Below are 23,930 nucleotides of genomic sequence, written 5' to 3' on the forward strand. Positions count from 1 at the left end.
TTTATATTCCATATTATGGATATACTTAATACAAAAAATATTGGACCTCATTTTGCAAGTCTTTCATTTTAAGAATCATCAGTAATAAAAAATGATGACTAACTTTGTATAGAATGACTATTATTACTCCCAAACAATTCAGGTTTTTGTGCACAATTAATATAGGTACTGTCATTAGTTTGGTTGCTTCACCCAAGATACACAACATATTATTTCATCTTACCTTGATATTTGGCAATTCTACAAAGCATTCTTTGTAAATAATGACCTTATATATTCTTGACCAATAATATAATCCAAAGAAATGTCAACACTTTAGTGTTAAGGTTTTAAATACAAAAGGTCCATAAATATTGAAGTATCTCTGATTTAAATCTGGATCCCAAAGATTCATAAGTAATTAAGATAATATGGCCACACTACGTCTAACACCAGTGCCAGAATTGACATTGTCTAAACTTGACCACTTTTTAATGCCATTCTTAACCACTTCTGCAGATATCTTGTCCTCCATTACTCTCGACATTGCTTCCAGTTTTTGTGCTCTTTCTTTGCTCAAAGGTTCACTAGGGAAAGCTAAATCATTAGCTTCAGCTAGGGTACGCAAGTCAAAATAATATTTAGCATATACACTTGAGGGAACGTTAATATTAAATTGTAGCATTTCTAAAAACTGTCTTTCTAATTCATTCATATCTTCCACAGTGATGTCTTTTAATATTTGGCAATAGTCAACATTCCAAACCGCCTGATCATCCCAAACTTTACTTGCCAGTAAAATAGCTCCCAAAACTATTCTTTTCCAGTTGGAAGGAGCGATGTCAAGCTCAGCACATATGAGAAGCCTCTCCAAGTACACCAATGTGATAATAGCACACTCCGCAGTCAACTGTGCAGCATTGAACAAAGTTCTTACGAATTTGTAAATTTGCTTATGTTCAGGATTATACTTATCATAGTCATCACTTACTCCTTCTCTACTCAAGGGATGCAATTTTTCATCAAATATATCCAATCTACGTTCTGAAGTTCTATTTTTTATGTGATAATATATTGCCAGAGCAACACATTTGACTGTGTTCTTTAAATTAGGCTGAGACACGGTGCTATCATCTAAATATATAGTAGAACAGGAACTGCTTTTTTTTAACTTATTTTCAGCTATCTGATGTTGACTACGCTTTCGTGTTATACCATTCTCAATTGATGCTTTGGACCTTTCCATAAAAATTGTACCTGCAATAGGGTCCTGAGAGGGATCAATGTCACCATCGTCAGGCTCTCTCTCGCTGATGTGTTGAATATTGTTAGAACTAACTTCTCCCTCGGGAAGATAGTCTTCAAGTTTCACGATATCTTTCCTGATCGGTGATGGGCTCCGGTAACAACAACAACTGTTCTGGTTACCCATAGCTGAATAATGTATAAAGTTATGGATAATAATACATTATCTTTCTTCAAGCACGAATTGAGGCACCTAAATAGAATGCCGACTTGCTAGTATGACTTATAATGCCCATAGTACCTGCAACAAAAGAAATTAATATTCTATTACCTCTGCTGGTATTGATTTTTTATACCAATTAATGATTGTGGTCCTAACGCACCCTAAAGTTACTAATCACATCACAGTTACCTATTATATTTAAAAATTAGACGAGAAAATCGGAGCAAAATACATTTTTAATGTGACATATTTAATCACAGATAACGACAAGACATTTGATGTCTTTGGCAAGTTTTAACTGGCCTTACGGCTCTGGATTCTAGCCGTAATTGTCAGCGCTGCTCCTAACCATAGAAATATTAAACTATAATTATCTTTGATGAAATAATTATAATATATATCTCTATGCTCCTCAGACTAAGAATCAAGGGACTTGTCAAACGCGTATACCCGAAAGAGGGACAAAACAACAAAAGAAATAATTAGGAAATAATACTTACGTATGAAAGGTTATGTTTCGTAATTTGCGTTCGCTACAACTTTAACACAGCAATGCAACAGAAATGGCTTCTACACACCTTCAATACTAAATTTAAAACAGAAAACTAAATAAAAACTTAAATAATATTATAAATAATATACTTTATAAAATTATAAACATATAGATATTCGCAATAAATTACTATCACAGAGGTTTGTTGGGCATAAACTACAACGTGCCCAACAAAAAAAAGCTAAACTATGACAAAGACAAAAACTGTATTTATGTCTCTATCACTCTTCAGAGCATTTCTATACACCTAGCTTGCTCTAACAAGGTATTATTATTTTAATGCCAAGTTTCCTTATTCTTAGTCTGAGCTATGCTCCCATCTATGCTCCATCTATGCCTTTAAGTTTATTCCACCAGGGTTCCACATTTGTTCTCCAAAAGAGCCCCCCTGTCAATGTCATTCAAGTGCCAAGATAGCCTTGTAGGCTTGTCATAATGATATATACCTACATTATGGATTAATAAAAGATACCTATAATAAAAGATTAGGACCAATTAGGACGCGGACGTTGTACTACGAAGTACCTAGTACTTAGAAATTCTTTGGATGGTAATCATTCATCCAAGGAATAAATCTTATTGTTTTATTTTAAAAAAATAAAAAAATTCCTTCGGAATTCATATCAATAGTGCTAATCACAGAAACAGAGTGCTATGAATTAGTTCTTCCTTCAGTTCTTGACTTTTAGTTATTTGACAATAATTATTTTCGTAATCATATCAATCAATAATTACATGAAAGGTATTTTGAAAATATATTTCTGCTACGTATATTTTTGTAAAAATTTTCTGTTCGCTTATCAGATTATGCAACGTTGGTTCTTTTTAACAGATCGGAAAAAGCAAAAAATTAAAGTTCCAAAAAAAATGTCTCAAAAAATTCAACCTGAACTACCGGAAATCTTATCCCAGGACTGGGAATTCAGTGTATTCGCGCCGAACATTGGAGCCAAAGAAAAGGTAGTCATAACGGGAAGCACCACAGAGCTCGGCGAATGGAATTACAAGAAATGTGTTGTGCTCGATTATATAGAAGAAAAGGACTTATGGATGAAAACTGTAGTCATTCCAAATACCTGTGATGTCTTCTATCGCTACGCCATATGTCTCATAAACGAAGAGAGTAATGATATAATTGTGCGCAGGTGGGAAACTCACATTCATCCAAGAGTCATCAAAGAAAATATTCTTGTACCTGTTAGTGATGTGTTTGGTGAATATGATGGCAAACAGAAGGTCAGTAGAGGATGGCTCACTGCACAAACTTTGGTTCAGCTTAAATTTATGAACAATCCATTGAAGTTGAAGAGTCGACTCAGTGGCCGGCTCATGAACATAAAAGTTACACCTGTGCAGTTATCTTTTGGAGTGGAGCCTCATGTAGAAGATTCATCTTTGAGTACAGACATAATGGATGCAGAGGTTCCAGCGGGTGTCTATGTGGAAGTAGCGACTCTTGATAATGACCCTACCATTTGCCAGTTGCAGCCTCAGGAACAGTTTGGTCGAGAGTATAAACCGGATGGAGTCCTCTTGGTCAATGTCTTTGCTCCTAACCCAAAGGGCCTTGCATACTTAATTGACTTCTACTCATATAGCACTCGAGCTTCTATAGAGGACCCTCCCTGCCACATCGGGTACACCTATGTCCTTCCTAATATGTTTAAACCTTCCGAAGGTTGTTTGGAATTGCCTGTCACATGCAATGTAAAACACCGACCGCTGGGCACTGTTAATTTTGAGTATCTGATAATTTGCCCAATGGAAGATAGTATCTGTAGCTTGGATGTGTCTTACGCAAAGCATTGGGATTCAACTTGGACAGGACTGGAAGTTGGGCATAGAGGCTTAGGTGCTAGTTTTAAAACCAAAGAGTAAGCATACATCAAATAAGACTAATATATATTGGCTAATACTGAGTTATTTCTTACTAGATGATGCCCGTGACTTCATCCTTGTGGATTTAGGTTTAAGATTTCTATGGGAACTCTTACATTTTCCAGTATAAAAACACTGTACTGTCACACTTCAGACCTTTAACTATATATTTCACATTTATAATATTAGTAAGCATTTGTTTCTTATCAATTCTTATAAGACACAACACAAATACAAGACATAAGACATAAGACTTAGGTGCTTCTGAGACAGGCAAGACCTGGTAGTTTTGTGCTCTAGTTTTAAACATTTCAGGGGAAATGCCATTCGTGAAAACACAATAGCTTCCCTAAAAAAAGCAGCTGCCAGCGGGGCAGACATGCTGGAATTTGATGTGCAGCTCAGTAAAGACATGATACCTGTCATATATCATGACTTTCATGTTTGTATTTCAATGAAAAGAAAAAAGGAGGTTGAGTTCACTGAGATGCTTGAATTGCCCGTTAAAGACTTGACCTTGGAGCATCTCCAGAAACTGAAGGTATCATGCAACCTAGCTACACTATACTGTGAATGCTGTTTTTTTTTAAATTTCATGATAAAATTTCCTAGATTTGTTCATGATCTCAGAAATCATTAAATTCATATTGCCAAGGTCTTTCCTTTTTATAGTCGCTGATGATAATACCTTTGAACTTACAGATGTTATGTAAAACTAACATCTTATTAATAAAAAATTATGCATTTCTTACTGTACTTCTTCTTAGACCAGTGAGTAAATTTTTATTAGGGCTGTTTCTAATAAAATTTCATTTTATTAGAAACATTTATTTGTTCATCATTATTTAATATACTAAATTTTCTATTAATTATTTATATTGTCAGAAAATTAATTAATATGTTTAAAAATTAATTAATATGTTTAATAAAAAAAACTATATGTAAGAATTATTACTTATTTAATATTTATTTATTACTTTTTTATATTGTCATAATATTATGTTTACCACTTTGAGACGATTTTTTTTAGAAAGATTTATATTTTCACTTACTATGTGTAGATAAAGATAGTAAGATAAAATAGTAATTGATTGCAATGAACACAATAATTATCTTTACAGGTTTACCACTTAGTTGAGGGGCGTAACCATGAAATTTTGTTCTTTGATGAGGATTTAGAAGAGCACCAACCCTTCCCCACTTTAGAAGAAGCATTGAAGACTTTAGATGAACACGTAGGCTTTAACATTGAACTGAAGTGGACGATGGAGCTGAAAGATGGTACATTTGAGTTGAACAACCCTTTTGATATGAACACTTATGTTGACAAGGTAACAAACTGAACATGATTTTTAAATATGTAACAATATACATGTCTATGCCAGTTTGTGTGTGTGTAGTGTGTGAATATAGGTGGTAATTATAGGTTAATTAATTAATTAATAGGTACCTACCTATTTTATACAGAATTTGCAGCACGGGCAATTTTACAATTTTAACAGTTGAATTCTAAATTGACTACTGCACAGTGACAACAATTTTGACAAAAATTCAGGTGTTGCTGTGAACATAATATGAGGTCTGTTTGATTTATAAGCTATTGTATTCACAGGTTCTGGAAGTGGTTTTGAAACATGCTGGCCAGCGTCGGATTGTCCTTTCCGGTTTCAATCCAGATATTTGCACCATGGTCCGCAACAAACAAAACAAATATCCAGTCATGTTTCTAACTGTGGTACGTACATTGCTTGATTTATAAGGTTCAATTGAATTTTGTTTTATGGCGTGCGGCCGCACCAGACGGGCGCAATTTACTTCGCCAATGAAGTGTGGAATTGAAGAGACACGTTTAAGAATGGTTGGTGATAGCTGGGAATTTCGACATATAATTTGGATAGTTTATAAGTTGCTTTTTTCGAACGAAGTCGCGGGCATCAGCTAATAATAATATAATATACTCTGCGTATATTATATTATTATTAGCTGATGCCCGCGACTTCGTTCGCCTGGAATTAGGTTTTTTAAAAATCCCGTGGGAACTCTTTGATTTTCCGGAATAAAAAGTAGCCTATCTCACTCTCCAGGATTTTAACTATACCCAAGCAAAAAATCACGTCGATCCGTTGCTCCGTTGCGACGTGATTGAAGGACAAACCAACCAACCAATAAACCAACAAATAAACACACTTTCGTATTTATAATAAGGGTACTGATTTCCTGAGATAAAATTGGCACGCCATCCCTGACCTAGTAGACAAATAATTTTAATTCCCGCTGACACTTTATTAGGATTCACTTATTATGTTGATTTCGACTGTGGTTTCATCGTAAGTTTTGCATAACGACGTCGTCAAACTACCCAAGTCGTTCTACCCAGGTCGACCCGTGAAAACGCGGATCGACTTATATCTGAGGTGTTGAGCATAAAGTTTCGTGCGATTAGATCGGATCTGGGTGCCAATGTTTCCAATCAATTTCTCACTGCTCTGTGGTAGATGAAGAAGGAACGAAGAAGTACATTTTCAGGGCGCTACGGAGAAGTATCAACCGTACCGTGACCCGCGCTGCCTGTCGGTGCCGGCGGCCGTGCAGAACGCCATCAGCTCCGATATTTTAGGCATTGTGGCGCACACCGAGGACTTGCTCAGAGATCCTACACAGGTAATAATAATAATAACAACTTCTTTGCTCATGCAGCCAGCTCCACCCACCTTCATATTTCCTGAAGCTGCAAGCATATCTTGCATATTGTTTGAAAGTTATTAAGAAAGTACCTCTAACAGTAAGCAAAACTTCATATTATTTTCAGTATGTGTCACGAAAAAATAAATGGGACTATTCACCTAAATCCATGCAGGTGAAGTCACGAGCATCAGCTAAGTCATATTCTTTGATTGCTCAATAAAAACTAAATGCTCATAATAGTTGACGGACAGGCTTAAATGCATAATCGTAATTTAAATTGGCATTGTTGTTCGAAGTCACGCGATTGCAATTTGTTTTAAAATGGGGGAGTATTGGCACGCTGCGTTGAGCCAAGCGGATATATCGGTCTCATCGTGGGAATTATTTACTACTGATGCTAATTGATTGACGCTGATTGCAATGTTTTTTTAAGTTACATTTCTACATATTTTTTTACTTCAAATAAGTACTATAAGTATGTAACAAAAGGATTAGAATTCTGAAATTACGAACTTTTTAATCGGTGTCCAAAACTTTCATGGACCTAGTTCGCAATTAGCGAGCTAATGAGGCTTCAACTTATCGATTATGATTTTAAATAAGAAATATGTTAGGAAATAGTATTGAGCCATAATCGTGACCCAAAGGACAGACATAACAGACAGGTATGTAGATATAATGGTCCACTATTGGGATTCGGCAAAATATGATTTGTGATATTTTATTTATGAATTTGTGGCTTGCGGCAGCAATGGTATCGTTCCGCACATTCGCACTAACTCGAATGGTCGGCCCAAATATAGGTTTCTTAAAATCACGCGGGAACTCTTTGTATTTCCGGGATATATCAGTCTAAAAGATATCCGAACACCACGGGAAGACTATTCACTGTCACAAAAAGGGTAGTGATTTATATTTTATACGGAGATGCGCTGTCATCCGCCCCCGCTGTCGCGTCGTCCAGCGACCAGCAGGGTGATTCGCTAACTCAGTGTTCTGCAGTGTACGATAGTCACCGAGCTTATTTGATATATTGGTTGGTTCTACAATGCTGCTCCATTGAGTGATATTAAAATAATTTTTCGTAGAAAACCTTGAATGGATTAAAAATAAATGTCAAATGTGCTTGGTGGCTATCATTCAGTGTTGATCACTGAGCGAATCACCCCACAGTACGGCAGCGTATTGTATCATGCCCTGCTCTCGCTGACGTCGAGGCCGCGGCCCAACGGCTACATGCACTAATATTTTATATTATTTCATGAAAGTGAGTAACGACATCATGATAAACGTTGGATTAGGCAGGTGGTAGGTAGGTCAATATTGTTTTAATATACGAATTATTACATGATAACGTAATCTTATGGTATTATTTCAGAAAATCGATCGACACGAACACAATATAAAAATGGTGGTATGTGCCTACCTATGTGTATTACCTACGGTGCCAACATTGGTTGTACCTGTATTTTTAACTAGCAGTTGCACGCGACTTCGTCCGCGTTATCATCATGATCAACCCATCACGGGCTAACATTAAGAACGGGTCTACTCTCAGAATAAGAAAGGTTTAGGCCATAGTCTACTACGCTAGCCCAGTACAGACTTCACACACCTTTGAGCAAATTATCGGGAACTCTCAGGCATGCAGGTTGCCTCACGATGTTTTCTGTCGCCGTCAAAGCAAGTGATATTTTAATTGCTTAAAACGCACATAACTAAACTTAGAAGTTCGTGCCCGCGATCGAACCCTTTACCCTCAAACTCGTTACCACACGTCCTCGTATAATTTCTAATTATCCATATTATTATGACGTTAAAAATCTCCCCTGTAAAAGCTTCACACACTTCTTAGTCTCACCATAAGAGTTTACATTTCATTTTCATTTCAAATGCCTAATTTCATACAGCTTTCATAGAAACGACTTTCGTACAATCTTCCAATCCCATTTTACCCTCTTAGTAGTAGAACTATGTAAAATGCTTTATTATCTGATGCATACCGGAAGGCATAGCGTTGGAAGACCCCTCACTAGGTGGACGGACGACATCAGACGCGTCGCAGGGAGCCGCTGGATTCAGGCGGCGAAAGACCGTGGCGTATGGAAGTCCCTAGAAGAGACCTATGTCCGGCTGTGGACGCCTGTCGGTTGATGATGATAGTGATCTGATGCATAAGTTGTAGAAGAAACCTTCCTTCCGAATTACAAATTAATAATGACATTAAATAAAAAAAGTCCATACAAACTTTCATCTCCTATTCACCTTTAAAAAGGGGTGATTTTCAAAAAGGTTACACAATGTTTTTATTATCTCAATATATAAAAGCGAAATACCACTCACTCACTGACTGACTGACTGGCTAATCACGAAATCTCAGGACCTATAAAGCCTACAAACTTGAAAATTGGAAGGTAGGTTCTTTCTAGGGCGTAGGTGTCAGCTAAGAAACGGTTTTGAAATATCCTTAAGGGGGAAATTTCCCAAATTGACATTTATACAGATTTTAAATCTACCGTCCCATTTTCAAGTTTGTAAGCTTTATAGATCCTGAGATTTCGTGATTCAGTCAGTCAGTGAGTGGTATTTCGCTTATATATTATATATATAGATATAGATAGATAGATAAATAATATTGGACGTAGTCGAATTTCATTTCAGAGTATAACATCTTTTTTTTAGATAAAGCTAGCGAAGGACGCTGGTCTAGTCATATTCTGTTGGGGAGATGACAACAATGACAAGAACACTATAATGAAACTCAAGGAGATGGGTTTGCATGCTGTGATATACGACAAACTCGATCAATACATCACTAAAGAAGTTAAGGTATGTTTATGCACTTTGATTTTATACACTTTTCCAATATGCACAGCTCCGGCATTTAATAAAGCACGAGCAATTTACCTATATATCAACTAGCTTAGACCCTGCCTATGCTTACGAGTTGTCCGCGTGGACTACACAAACTTTAAACGCCTATTTTCCCCTTTAAATTATCCTTTCTTAGCGGATGCCTAGTTTATGACGTAGGCATTGCAATAACTGTCTGCATGCCAAACAGCCCTATCCATCTTGTATTTTGAGCTGTGCGTTGATAGATCAGTCAGTCAGTCAGTCACCTATTCCTTTTATATTATGTTTAGATGTAGTAATACGGTTAAGCACACATTACTTGCTTCTTTTTCGCAATGAACATAGTCAAAAGTTTGCTATAACTTTTATTATTTCATGTTACAAATTTTCAGTTTACCTTGAATGAGTCATGTTATCCCGCAATCATAGCGCATTATGCACAATGACATTAGGGATTATTTTAATTTCCATAATCTTAGTCACGTATTCTCCTTTTCCGTCGCAAAAAATTTATCCCAGGGTCGAATATTTACCAATGGTGTAGTTCGATTCTACAATGGTTTGGATTTCAATCCGCCCTAAAATATATTGATCTAATTAGGTCCTTATAAATTATTGAACAGCTGATATTATGTCTACAATTTAACTGCATCGGTTCCTGAGCTAGCTGTGAAGTGCAGGAGGGGTGACGGCAGCTGTTAAAGATATTCTTTTTCATGAAGTCCGCTCAGCCTTGGTTGTAGTCGTAGTATTGGGTGTAACGTTAAGCGTTAATGTATTTGTGTCAGTAACGTAAACCGCTTTACGGTCGAGACTGACGTTGAGATCTATAGAGCGCACTTTGACTTTGCCCAGATTTAAGCCATTGTTAAAACAAGACAGCGATATATTGCTGGCATGAATCTATCTCATTTTATAACTACAATTTAAGTCTGAGCAGAGTCAAAGTGAAGCTGTGATAGCCTAGCGGTTAGGAAGTCCGCTTTCTAATCGGAGGTCGGGGGTTCGATCGCCCCACCTCCTCTCACGCACCTCTAACTTTTCGGAGTTATATGGGTTTAAACTAATAAAATATCACATGCTTTAACGGTGAAGGAAAAGGTTCTCGAAGGTGCGTGAAATGTTGGTTGTCTACCAATTCGCACATGTCCAGTGTGGTAGATTATGGCCAAAATCCTTCTCACTCTGATGATAGACCCTTACTCTGTGTAGTGAGGCGGCGATCGATGGGTTGATCATGATGAGAGACAAAGTATGCTCTATACTCTATAGATCTTAGCCTGAGTATCACTCACACTAAAACAATGTGTAGATACGTGTATATTCACACAAACATAAGCCATACGGGCTTCCTGAAATATAACATCTTTACGTCAACCGACACTGGGCAGCTAACATCTCGGTTTCAGTAAACCGGGGTGATTACGTAAAACGTTGCTGTAGCGACAGCAATAGCAATCCGACAGTTCATTTGCGGTCTCTCTTCTTCTTATTTTGCATTGTGGCTATTGCTGTCTCTCTCTAGCCGGACGTTTGACAGCAATGATCGCGAGATTTACGCCTGTCGCGAGATACGTAATCACCCCGCCGCGCCGGTCGCATATTATCAAAAGTTGTCTGTCAACTTTTTGTCACACCATTCTGCGACCATCAGAAGCAGAAGTATTCGACAAAATTCTGACAGTATGTAGTGACAAAATATATGGAATTGAGTGCCTTCTGGCGCGTTAGAATATTTCGATTAATTTCCGATAATATGCGGGCGACTTTGAACGGTAGACCTATAAATGTGTAGCACTATACAACAGGAAAGTATATTCCTGGTGGAGGCGCGCGAGTCGCAGCGCGACATGATGCGCCAGGCCGCGCTCGGTACGCTGCCGCTCAGCGATGCGTCGTCGTCCACGCGCACCGCGGGCGACTCGGCCGCGCGCCCCTTCCTCGACCTGTCCGTGCGCCGCAGGGCGGACGTGCCCTCCACCGTCACCTCGCTAGAGTCGCTCGCCTCCTCCATCGACATCCGCGACGACCCCGCCGACAGGAGCTTGAAGCGCAACCGAGACCTCATCATAAGCATAGATAAAGAGTCGCAAGTGAAGGAACAGCGCGGCTCGTTCAAGGGTCTGTTCCCAGCGGGCGACTCGTCCAAGGGCTCTCCAAAGAAATTGCGTGTAGATGAATTGTAACCCGAATTTATTACGCTTAGAAATACGAGTAAATAGAATTAGGATTCTTATTAGTTTTTTCTCACTTAGCTCAATTTTGTACTTCTCTCGATTTAGCTCAATTATCACCTATCTCGTATTATAATTTTTATCCATTTAGATAAATTTATTTAAATTATCATATCTTTCTTTTTATGTGGTATAGGCTCGAGTATTATAACTTTATAAAATAACATAATTTCTGTATTTAATATTTAATAATAATATCCTAGAAAACAAATTGTTGTAGATAACTTGTGACAAAAAGTTGAAAACTAAAACCCGACTACGAAGTAAAATTGTTTTTCTGTCCCTTGCCTTGGTATACTTATTTTAATGTTCCAGTATAATTTTCACCTCTTTCATACGATAGCAAAAAAAAATTTTGGTGACCCCCACTTTTTTGGTGCAACATATTAATTGTTTCTTTTAAATGTAGCCTATTCCCCGGACCATAACAACGAATCAATTGACACCTCATTCATTAAAATCGGCCCAGTAGCTTAGCCGCTATAGTGGAACACACATAAATACAAACCTACATACATATTATATACATAGACTGCCAAAATCATAACCCTTCCTTTTGGCTTTGCCGTAGTCGGGTAAAAACACAAATAGAGACAGAAAAAAAATCATTTAAAAATACTTACATTTTATTGTGTAAAAGTTTAACAGTTAATAAACAAAATAATTAATATGTAATTACAAATAGGTTTGTTAATATTTTTTTATCCACTATTGGAACCTGTTTCATCTTTTATTTCAATTTACAAGTTATGCGATCAAAAAAATAGTCATTTTACAGGAATATGTTCTAATTTTATAAATAACAAGATGCCAATTTTGTAGTTTTGTTTACAAGAATTTGTATTAATTTATAACTGTGATATTGGATTAATTTTGTACAATATATAATAAATAATTATTTTTGTATCTTTTATAATTTCTCATCATTTAAGTATAAAATATATTACCACACCAAGCAAGCGTTTTAATTATCTCGTAAGTCGGAAGTGTACTAAGTAATAAAAATTTGACATGTCTGTGCCAAAGGACAATGCAGGGACATCTAAATCCGAAGAATGAAGGTATCTACTAATAAATTTTATTGTAAACTTTTTATTGCTAACAGCATATTTGAACAAGTCCGTTGCCCGCTTGTAAAAAAGCTATGCATATTTATATCGTCACTTCAATTTTGTACATAGAATAGGAATCAATTTACTTGCTATTTGCATCTATAGGACGCTTTTAGAATTTCAGTTAAGCCTTTGTCTATTTACATCAAATTAAGTTTTTTTTTTAATTTCTCATCTCCATACATTATTTATTTACATTGTGAACTCCATAATATTACAAGGTAAGTAAAAAAATCTTGCCGGTCTTGTAATCCATACTTATTATAAACTAGCTCATGACCGCGACTTCGTCCGCGTGGATTTAGGTTTCCCGGATCCCGTGTGAATTTTTGATTTCCCAGGACAAAAAGTAGTATTCCGTCCCATAGTAGCCTGTCCTCAGGATGAAAGGTATCTCTCTGTACCAAATTTCGCAAAAACATTTAAACGGATGGTTCTTTAAAAATCCCGTGGTGTCCACCACGATTTAGGAATGCAATTCCTTACAATATCAGGCTTGAGAAGTTGGGTCCTCGAGTTTGACGTTAATGTTTTTACATGGTAGGTACCCCCAATATCAATTATTTATAACCGACAGTTTCTAAATCCCATCAGTTTTGGTGCTCAGGTTCCCTGCAGCATCAGGATTGAGGAATTGGAATCTAAACTTTTATGGGACGTCACAATTTTTTTCTATCGATTAAAAAAATAAATAGCGCGAATCGGTTAAAATCTCGCAGATTTCGGTGTACATGGGTAGAAAAACACAACTCCTCTTTTTTGAAAGTCGGTTAAAAAAGTAGCCTATATTACTCCTTGGTTAATCTTCTACTTGTCAGTGCAAGTCTCGTCAAAATAGATTCAGCCGTTCTGAAGATTAGCCCGTTTAAACTGACTAAAATTTTTAAAACGTGATTCAGTTATGGTACAGTTTAAATAACCTTATGAGCTTAATATGAGGTAGTTTTTTCGAAATTACAGACAGACAGTTCAATTTTATTTATTAATATAGATGAGGAAGTGTGTCTGTCTGTCTGCCTGCCTGTCTGCTAGCTTTTCACGGTCCAACAGTTTAACCGCTTTTGATAATATTTGGTACAGAGATAGCTTACATCCCGGGCAAGGACATTGGACATACGCTATTTTTTATTCCGGTTCTCACAGGATTTAAAAAAAACATAAATCTACGCAGACAAAGTCACTGGCTGGCATCTAGTTTAGTAAATAAAAAAACCAATAATTTCTACTTAAATGAATTTATTAAATACTTGTATATTTTGTTAATGACTAATATGACCTATAAAGTGTAGAAATACTTCGAGTAAAGGACGGAATGTTTTACACGAAATCACAACATTCAGCTACCCCAAGTTTGTTATTTTAATAATAGTAATAATTCTATTTGAGACCGCCCCATTTCAGTGGAAATTCACCCTTATAACTGGGTCCCAGACCTCAAAAGGGTTACAGTGCGACAAGGCTCTTTTGGCGCGTGGCTAAAATCCCCTTTCGGGTTTCCTAATATCTTTTTCAGTTTAAATTAGATAAAATTTACTCGATTTTCAACATTGACATGTTCAATATATGTATTCCGTAAAATTGAGATTTTATTTGCTGGCAACCTTTGTTCTACAACTGCGCCCCCGCCGCACCGGTCCCCCTGTCAATGTCATTCAAGTGCCAAAAGAGCCTTGTCGTCGTACTCTAGATATTGAAAAAACAATGTGAAAAATGGATGATGACTTATAAAACGTCAAAATACTCGCTCAGTAGAAGAGCTTGTATTATGAAATACACAGATGTGACGTCATAAACGTTTGACGTAATTCGACGTACTTTTTTACTTTAATCGGTAATTTAAAATTGTTAGCAAACTTAAAAGTAACAGCGGACGTGGATATTACAGATTTTGGAAGATCTTATAATATTGGGGCCGATTCTCTAGTACACAATCTCTAAACTAAACTAAATTAACAGGTCTAAATCTAGTGCTTTCCTTTTCCGCAAGCAACATTATGAAAGGGATAGCAATAGATTTAGACGTGATATTTTAGTTTAGTTTAGAGATTGTGTACAAAGGAATTAGCCACAATCTTATTTTTTACATAGTCATCATCCCAATTTTAAATTACGCTGGGACTAAATACCTAAAGTACGCGACAGGTCAATATGGCAATCGGGCCATCTCAACCTGTCGCGTACCATACATAACAAATGTTCTTCAGAGATTTTGAACATGAATTCACTTATATTAATAGGCTACTTTCAAAGGTACACTCACATATTCGCACGAGTGGCTTATGCCTGTTCACACATACGTCTCGCCTCACAATCGCTTGGCGAGATTAAGCGCATATCGATAGTGTTCCCGTGAGTGAGTGGAATGTCGAGTTTGTATAATGCGCGATAAAATCAATTAAGCAACATGCGGGCATCTTAGCGACCATCGCCGTGTATTTGAAGTTAATATTAACCTACAGAATATAGATTATGTATTGGTTTCATACTATAATATATACTGTCTTAGTTAAAATTATAAATAGTTTAAAATTACATAAGTGCTTGTGTGTGTTAAACAGTGCAGTATTAAGTTAGATAAACATTATGCTAAGGTAACTAATTAATTTGATTATCGCTAATAATAAATTTAAGAAAATACATTTATATATTTTAATAATATTTCCAAACATTATATTGAGCTTTGGCTTAAAACTATAATATTATATAAATACTTAAACTGTAGGAAAATTCCACAATCTGATATATGTTTTAAAATTGAAGCAATCAGCAGATAAATCATAATGTACTAGACACAGAGATATCTATTGTAAATATTTATCTATTAAAATATGTATATTTAGTTGAAATTATCGCTATAATTATAAATATAAGTACATTTTGTGCGTAATTAATTATTATTTGTGCAACTGATACTGATATGTTATTATGTACCCCTGTTACATTTTGTAAATACTTAACTATGAATATGTTATAACAATGTGAGAAGAATGAAATTTTAAATAATAATAAAATATAAAATTAGCGTTTGAATCGAAATGTAAATCTATACTGACTACAATAAATCGATCAGTCTCGTAAGGGCTCCAGTAGACGGATTGCACGCTTGCAGTCCGTCTGGTGGAGCCCTAATACCTGTTGTGATGTAGACATCTATATTTTAACTTTACATACAATAATAACCTCAAAAAATAAGAGAATATTATGTTTTGTTATGTATGTGTTAATGGAAATCACTCACGATAGTTTAAACGCTAAAATATGTTCTCTTTTAGCTTGAAATATTATCATTAAGTACTTTTTACATTTAAGTTGCTACAGGCTAATAAAACGCTAATATGTAAACTTGTTGAGTTATTCATGCCTGTATAAATATTGAAGTTGCTATCTGAGCCCTGCCAGTCAGTATGCGGGCATATTATCATGTTCGTGCTATATTTAAAACAGGCATATCATATACCTACTACTGTCAAAAATAATTACATTACTTCCGACAAATACATAACTAACAAATCTAACAATATAATTTAACCTGTGATTGCAGGATACAATATTATTTTAGATAATAATATGACTTTATCTTCAGTAAATAATACTAAAGTTGCTTATGGCCCCTTGACATTTAAATCTTACGTAACTACCATAAAATTAATAAAATAAGTTAACAAAATAAAACATTTTAATCAAGTGGTCCCAAAAAGATTGCTTAAGTACACAAAATATGTATAAATGACTAAAATACTTCAATTAATTAGTTATTTAGAATTAAAAATACAAATTACTAATTAGACATCAATCTATAAATAGATGCTATTAGTTTTAGCAATTTAATAAATAAGCAAAGCCTGAAAGTTGTTTAGAATCAATTGCAATTATTTTTACTACAGGTTATATTTTGACCAAAAATACTTTAAAATCCTGAAAATTTGAACAACTTGTTTGAATGACCGCATGCACCAGCTGATTCGAGCCGCGCAAGCAAGAGCGCGCACGGTCGACGTTAGCCGTCCCGTTTGCTCCGGCCACTCGCTTGGGGTTACCATGTTTTGCGAGGACAACGACTCAGCACAAGCTCGTAACAAGTTCGTAAATTGTCATGAAATATTTTTGAAATTTTGTGTATACGTATATTCTTTATGTAAAAATATTCGACACGTGTTTCGGTTTTTGCTTATACTAAAACTAACATTGTATTGTATGTTAAGACGTAACTTAGTAATAGAAAAAATTATAATACAGCATCATAAATTATTGGTATAGAGAAGGGCAATCTTAACCATCTTAAAACTGCCACATTCAGATACCATGGAATATAACTATTCTTATACTGCTAATCACATTTCATACAAGCGAAAGCAAGAGTATAAGAAAATTGTAGACATGTAGTATATAAAAACGGAAGATTTGCAATTTCGAGTTCGCATAATGGACGGATTAATTATCATTTAAGTATGTCTTTTAGTATAATTGCATATTTTGAGTAGGCAAAGTGAAAAACTTAGCCATTCCCGCCGGCGGTTTAGTTTTCAAGTGCTCTTCTATAAACTGACAGGGACAGACGTACTTCTCACCGTGACGCCCAGGAACGGCGCTGCTAAGGTTTAACTTTTTTTTGACTACGTAAGTTCCCCAACGGCCGGCGTAACGTAAATATAGAAGAGCACACCTTTCCTGTAAATAGACAAAAATATAAGTTACTATTTACGGTTGAAACTCATTATTTTATATGGGTCGAACTATATTGGAGGAGACATCATTAACAATTTACCAATCTAACACTTTCAAACCAAACATTAGTTTTACACTATGAATAATTATTATTCAGAGGTTTTGCCAGACTGTTAACTGACATCAGACCATTCATTTGTGCAGATCTGCATAGACCAGGTACTCTGTGACGTTAACTCCTGCATAGTTCAACCTTAAAAAAAATGTAGACTTGCCAAACATAAAGCGGTTTGGTCAGTCGAGACCGCGCCGCCTGAGCCAGTCGTTGCAGGGCGGACAACAGGCGCGAGTGTCTCTGGGCTCTTTGTTCCTCAATATCTCCTCGACATACTGACAAGGACACATCGCGTGCGCGTAATGGCGCGGCGACGCGGGATTTCCCCCGTCCTCGTCTAGCGTCCAGTCGAGCCGACGTCGCAAGAAGTCTTTGCCCCACCGCTGGAGGTATCGGAGGAACACTTGCTCTGCCATATCCTGCACATTTATATGCTTCGCTTACCCATCACAATACTACTTGACCATTAATAGAAATAAATAATAACCCAAAAAGACCATTTATAATAGGTATTAATAGATAGACTGTGAGCAAGGTGAGTGTAAGTAAATACAGTTAGTATTAACTAAAGTAATATAACAGATATAAAACTATTGTTATACCCTTATTCTAAAAATCTTCTAGTTCAGTAATAAAATATGATGCATTATTGGACACTATAGTTTAAATATTTCAATCTACAACAAATTAATACTTTCTTCAAATAAGAATAAAACTGATAATATAAATTATATTCCTGTAAATAGATATAAATATTCTATACATGGAATGGTTTTATTATAAAAACTAGCTTATGCTCGCGACTTCGTCCGCGTGGACTACACAAATTTCAAACACCTATTTCACCCCCTTAGGGGTTGAATTTTCAAAAATCCTTTCTTAGCGGATGCCTACGTCATAATAGCTATCTGCATGCCAAATTTCAGCCCGATCCGACCAGTAGTTTGAGCTGTGCGTTGATAGATCAGTCAGTCAGTCACCTTTTCCTTTTATATATTTAGATAAAAGTCAGTCAATCTATTCTCATTTTTTGAGATAATGGATTCCCTTTTAAGAAAAGTAAGGCTAATCAACTAATAAAAGTACCTAATAAAATTGTGAGGGTCAATTATTAAAAGATACAATTCAAGCGAAACAAGAAAGAAGCAGTTCAAAAGGCAATGAAGTAGTTTTAATGTAGGTTATAAAGTTATTCAAAACCTACATATCCATTAAAAAATATACTGCCAAGTGCGAGCTAGACCTATTACCGATCATAGCTTGGATAGAAACATATAAGTAAATAGATAATTTGTTAAATAAACTGGCTCAAAAATATTTAATTGTAAGTAATATTTTTTGAATTGTTTAATTTGCAATAAGGTTGGCCAAGCGGCTTGGATGAATTAGTGTTTAAATTCATCCAAGTTGGGTGGACATTATTTAAAATTCGATAGCATTAGGAATCACTGAAATAAGCAGGTGTGACAGATAAATTAGGTACCATTTTAATACAGAACCTTAAAAAAATATGACATTCTAGTACGCATGCTGGTTTGGCCAATAATAATAATTAGCACATTAGACTACTCTGAACAATTTAAAAATCCTAAGTAGGTCTGCCAGTATTTCTAATTAGCCAGTCAGGAATCAGGATGGTTCCATCCATATAGTAATAAGTCAACCAGCTCATATCCTAATTAGAATTTCTAAATTCAGAGTTGTGTAGTAAGCATTTAACTCTTAACCACTTTGAGATATAAGGCCTAATAATTTATACAAAAGCCACAAAACCTATTAGTAGAGTTGAATTTGAATTTTATTTAAATGCCTTCCCAAAATAAATCTATGTTAGTATTATTATATCAAGCGTGAGCATCAGAATGTTAGGGATATGGCATTCGAACAAATAATAATATGTCTATGGCTTTCATAGATTTACGAACATGACGTAGTAGTTTATGAAGACCTAATTATACACTGAAAATATTGAGGGCTTCATAACAGAAGTGCAGTTTTACAGGACGGATAAAAATGGAAATAAAATTCATAACTAGCTGATATAATAATGTTTAGTACTGATATTTGGGACATGTCTCTTTTTAGGTAAATAAATCTAAACTATGTTATGGAGCTTATTTTGTTCTACATAGCTGTTGCAGCAAAAAACTTTTAATGGCATTTTTGCCTATATATACATCCTATGCCTATATTTATATCCTTTTGTTATGAAGCCTTCTGTATAGATAGAGGGATTAAAGAATAAATATGCAGTCCTAGCCCAGTCTGATAAGCCAAGTGGTAAGTATTATTATAATAATAAAAATTTGTTGTCTATATGAAATTATTAACAGAAAAATTGTTGCCAAAGTTAATTTAAGGGTAAGTATTTTAGAACTATGCTTGGAGCTCATCTATATGATCATATTAGAAATGGTGAGATAGGAGAACCAGAGTAACTGACATAGCTCAATGAGTTGCTAAGCTGAAGTGTCAATGGGCCGGACTTATGGTTTGAAAAACTGATAGACATTGAGGTCCCAAGGTGCTAGAATGGCTGCCTCTGACTGGTAAGCGCAGTTTTGGACCCCCACTAGGTGAACAGACAACAAGTGGCAGAAAGCTGTTGTATTCAGGAGTCGCAAGATCATGATGTGTGGAACACAAAAAAAATGTATTTTATGATATGAAACAAGATGGCAATGATTGTGCAAGAAATAAGCATTTACCCAACAAAAACAGTTCTACAGCCTATTAATGCCCCACTAGTGGGGGAAAAGCCATGTAAAAAGGAAATGCATAACTTTATTCATAGCCCTTGTCTCATATCATCATAATTGCAATGTATTATTAAAAAAATTAATTAAGTTTATATTTATTCAAATACCTGTTTCCTAGATAATCGTGTAGACTGGCTACCCTGGATAACTATATCACTTGCAGATACATCCAATCTTTGTTCCCAGCCTTGCATTATAGTTTTGCCCTCTTCACTTTCAATGAATTGTTGTAAATGAGCAATGCAGGGAGCAGAGTCAAAATAAATGAAGCAAAGGTTAACTTTGTGGCATGATAGTTTACCCCTGTCGTCTAAAGCGAGGAGCAACTTGTGCTTATTTAGTAATTTATTGACACTCGCCAAACACTGTTCCAGTCCTTTGGAGAGTCTTAACTTGATCCACATGCAAAGAAAGATGGCCAGAGCATTGAGAATAAGCCACAACACTCCCAGAGAGAATAGTGTGAGCCCTTCCAAACCAGAGAACAATAGAGTGAGGAGCACAAGAAATGCCACAGTTATCCAACAAACTAAAACTCTCTTGTAGCAAACATTGTACAGTGTGAAACGGGCATCGTTAACAAGCAACTCCATAGCATGGACATATTCTTCAACGGTCAACTAAAACAATGAAAATATACTTATTTTGAAAAATTAAAACAGAAGTAAAGGACCACATTTAATGATAATTTAGAAAAATCATGATTTTTAATGAGATTGCTTTCAATTTAAAAGATCTTTGTAAAAATCATATTCTAAGTGAGAACATAATATGTACAATGTTTTACATTAACACTTAGCTGAATAAAGTTCCAATATATCAACTTACAGTCAAACCTTGAGCCATCAGCTCTTCAGGCACAAGTTCTGGACGAAATCTGGCTGCCGTTATCCAAGGCCATTTAGTGTTGGTAGGCAACAAGGTCACAATAATGTCACCATTACCTGAGTATAAAAATTATATTGAGGAAGGAAATAGCATTACGATAATAATGAAGATAGGTAAAACGATAATAAAACTTACTAAAACCATGTCGGACGTTTCTGAATTCAACATTTTTCAGGACAGCACTCTGCGACATAGACTCAATGTTTTTGTCACCACGATCTATGTTTACATGAACAGTTTCGGTTTTCAGAACCGCTGGAACTGTAGCATTTGAAGACACTGATGGGCTATCATTTAATACGGCATGATCATTAGTTAATTTTGGATCTGATTTTAAATTGCTTGTTTGCGGACACTCATCGTCAAATTGTACCCAATTTTTCCTTGGTTTATCTTTATTTATATCACCATTTGATTCAATTGCTTCAGGCACCTTATCGCCTAGTTCACTCATTTTAAGTTTAAATTAATGCCTAAATTGTATTCTTAAAATTATAATTACTGTAAAGCCAAATCGGGAATAAATAGACGGTATTTTTATTTTTCACTTTCAGACAAAGAGTATTATTATATATAGGGAAAAGAGAGCCCTCTCGAGGCATTTTATGCCAATATATTTTGAAGCGCCATCTGGTTCTTGGTACCGACACTAATCGATATATATACCTACGTATACTCTATATAGGTATCTATATATTGTCCTACCGTGCTGTTCACAGGAATAGGCTACTTGACTCATATCTAATTTCGTCCAATAAATGATTATTTATTATAGTATTTTGCTTAAGACAACGAAATATATCAATAACAATTATTAAAAACGCAGGATGGATATATAAATCCAATTTAAAAAAATACAATTTTTATTTTTATTTGACACGCAGAAAACGCTGTCAGCCATGATGTAAATATGTAAACAAAGAAATGTCATCCCTATGTCACGCGTGGACTAACGTAGTATCCATATATATAAAATTTAAAGTTCTGTAAAAGTTTGTCAGGACTTTAAATTATCTACTTATTATATCAAAGCACAGCCTAAACATCTAAACAGCTGGTCCTAGATACATGAAATTTGGTGGGTGTGTTCTTTGTAGGTAAAGAGAAGGTATCCACTAGGAAAGGATTTTTTGAAATTCCACCCCTGAGTGGGTTAAATGGGGGTTTGAAATTTATGAAGTCCACGCAGGCGAAGTCACGAGCATAAGCTTGTTTTTATATATTTCTAAAAACTCATAGTAAACGTAAAAAATTATCGTTTTCTCTTTATAAATTGAATAAGTTATTAAGTAAGACTTACAACAAAGTGATCTTTGCAAAAATAAATTTGGGTTGCAGTCGTTAGTCATATAGGATCCCTTTAAGCAAGTCTTCGCGTGTTACGTATATTTATTTCACTGGGCACTCTAATCCACAACTTTCCTGTGGTCTTTATCGATGCGTTTTTACATTTTTGGATGATACAATAACGATAATTACTATATTTTTCATGTAAACTAGTATAGAAGTCATGTTTATTAAACTTTGGGAGGTAATGCTGTTGTTTACAAATGCATGACGTCAGAGCACAGATAATCTATCGGCCAAACATGGCCGACAGTGTTTTCACCTGTCTAAGAAAAATATATTTTTAAATTAAAGTTTTACGGTTTTTAGGGCGCAAAAAAATATAGTGTTAATTTTTTTGATCTAATAGGACAAATATTGACCATTTAAGACCTACTTAAAAAAAGTGTCAACTAGCCTATTCAATATTTTGGCGCCAAACAGTAAGTTCTTTGTTTAGGAATATTATTTAAGGATATTATTGTGTTAACAAGACTTTCTACGTTTATTAATTATTAATATTCACAGAAAGTCAGACTTAGCACAATGATATCCATTATATTCCTCAACAAAGAAAACTCACAGTAGGCGTCAAAATATTAATTTCCTGCAAACAGAATTAACACGGCAGAATATAGCTTTCGTTTATACAAAAATAAACTACAATAATGTTCTAATCTGCTATTAATTAATATTGTAGCAAATAAACTTTTTCCCAATATCAATAAATAATTATATGACTAAAAAAAATACAAAATATTACGCTCGCCACAATATTATAGCATACTAGAACAAAATTAATATTATATCTATGTACAGAAGGGCAGGATTTATAGCTAAAAGAATAGAATTTCAATTTTCAAGTTATTTTTTATTTTTATAATGTTTACGTTTATTATAATAAATAGCAGCGTTTCTTTTAAATTTATCTTCACCTCCATATGTGATTTTTCCGGATAAAATTCGATTAATGGTTCTGCACCAACTATACAAAATGATATTAACTGTGGCATCTAAAAAATATGTTTTTAGCTTATCTTTGTGAGTCAAACATTGAAATGGGTAGTCTACCAATACATCACAAAGTACGACAATACTCTTTTTAATATTTTTTTTTGGTACGTTATTTTTCAAAAATGATTTTGTAACATTCTGAATGTTATGGAAGTAATTTTCAGCAGCTTCACTCGGATAACACAGCCAATTTTTGTTGCAATATTCTTTTGCTTTTATATATTTATATATATATTTTCAGACTTCAGAGCTCTGTGCTTCAGAGATTTTAATTTTGAACGTCACCGTCAATCACAAAATGTCACGAGATTTGTAATTGGTTTACGGCTAGAGGTTCTAGCCTTTTAGTGCTATTTGAAAACACCGTTCCCGTCGTTGAAGGTTCGTTGTTTACGATG

At 35.2% G+C, this 23,930-nt stretch overlaps 3 protein-coding genes across 7 annotated transcripts; 1 reads left to right on the forward strand and 2 right to left on the reverse strand.

Moving 5' to 3' along the window:
* Positions 1-15: 15 nt before the first annotated feature.
* CycY (cyclin Y) lies at positions 16-1,739 on the reverse strand. Of its 2 annotated transcripts, none has more exons than XM_069503232.1 (2): positions 1,637-1,739; positions 16-1,525 (listed from the first exon to the last, which is right to left on the reverse strand). In XM_069503232.1, exon 2 carries the CDS (start codon positions 1,409-1,411, stop codon positions 401-403), a length of 1,011 nt encoding a protein of 336 aa, XP_069359333.1. In that variant the 5' UTR covers positions 1,412-1,525; positions 1,637-1,739; the 3' UTR covers positions 16-400. The 2 variants fall into 2 exon arrangements, with proteins under 2 accessions (XP_069359333.1, XP_034825617.1); XM_034969726.2 differs by having other exon boundaries at positions 1,608-1,733.
* Positions 1,740-2,485: 746 nt separating this feature from the next.
* LOC117983164 (glycerophosphocholine phosphodiesterase GPCPD1) lies at positions 2,486-18,017 on the forward strand. 3 transcript variants are annotated; one of them, XM_069504354.1, is made up of 8 exons: positions 2,486-2,742; positions 2,833-3,874; positions 4,194-4,419; positions 5,000-5,209; positions 5,491-5,613; positions 6,405-6,539; positions 9,246-9,392; positions 11,228-12,651. In XM_069504354.1, exons 1-8 carry the CDS (start codon positions 2,736-2,738, stop codon positions 11,603-11,605), a joined length of 2,268 nt encoding a protein of 755 aa, XP_069360455.1. In that variant the 5' UTR covers positions 2,486-2,735; the 3' UTR covers positions 11,606-12,651. The 3 variants fall into 3 exon arrangements, with proteins under 3 accessions (XP_069360455.1, XP_034825551.2, XP_034825537.2); XM_034969660.2 differs by lacking the exons at positions 2,486-2,742; positions 11,228-12,651 and adding an exon at positions 12,680-18,017 and having other exon boundaries at positions 2,775-3,874; XM_034969646.2 differs by lacking the exon at positions 2,486-2,742 and having other exon boundaries at positions 2,775-3,874.
* Positions 15,752-23,313, reverse strand: LOC117983220 (transmembrane protein 268). Of its 2 annotated transcripts, none has more exons than XM_034969717.2 (4): positions 21,328-23,313; positions 21,133-21,248; positions 20,412-20,924; positions 15,752-17,433 (listed from the first exon to the last, which is right to left on the reverse strand). In XM_034969717.2, exons 1-4 carry the CDS (start codon positions 21,644-21,646, stop codon positions 17,221-17,223), a joined length of 1,161 nt encoding a protein of 386 aa, XP_034825608.1. In that variant the 5' UTR covers positions 21,647-23,313; the 3' UTR covers positions 15,752-17,220. The 2 variants fall into 2 exon arrangements, with proteins under 2 accessions (XP_034825608.1, XP_034825600.1); XM_034969709.2 differs by lacking the exon at positions 15,752-17,433 and adding an exon at positions 17,725-17,964 and having other exon boundaries at positions 21,328-23,310.
* Positions 23,314-23,930: the final 617 nt, after the last annotated feature.

This window comes from Maniola hyperantus, chromosome 1 (genome assembly GCF_902806685.2).
Source record: "Maniola hyperantus chromosome 1, iAphHyp1.2, whole genome shotgun sequence".
NCBI classification, from domain to species: Eukaryota; Metazoa; Arthropoda; class Insecta; order Lepidoptera; family Nymphalidae; genus Maniola; species Maniola hyperantus.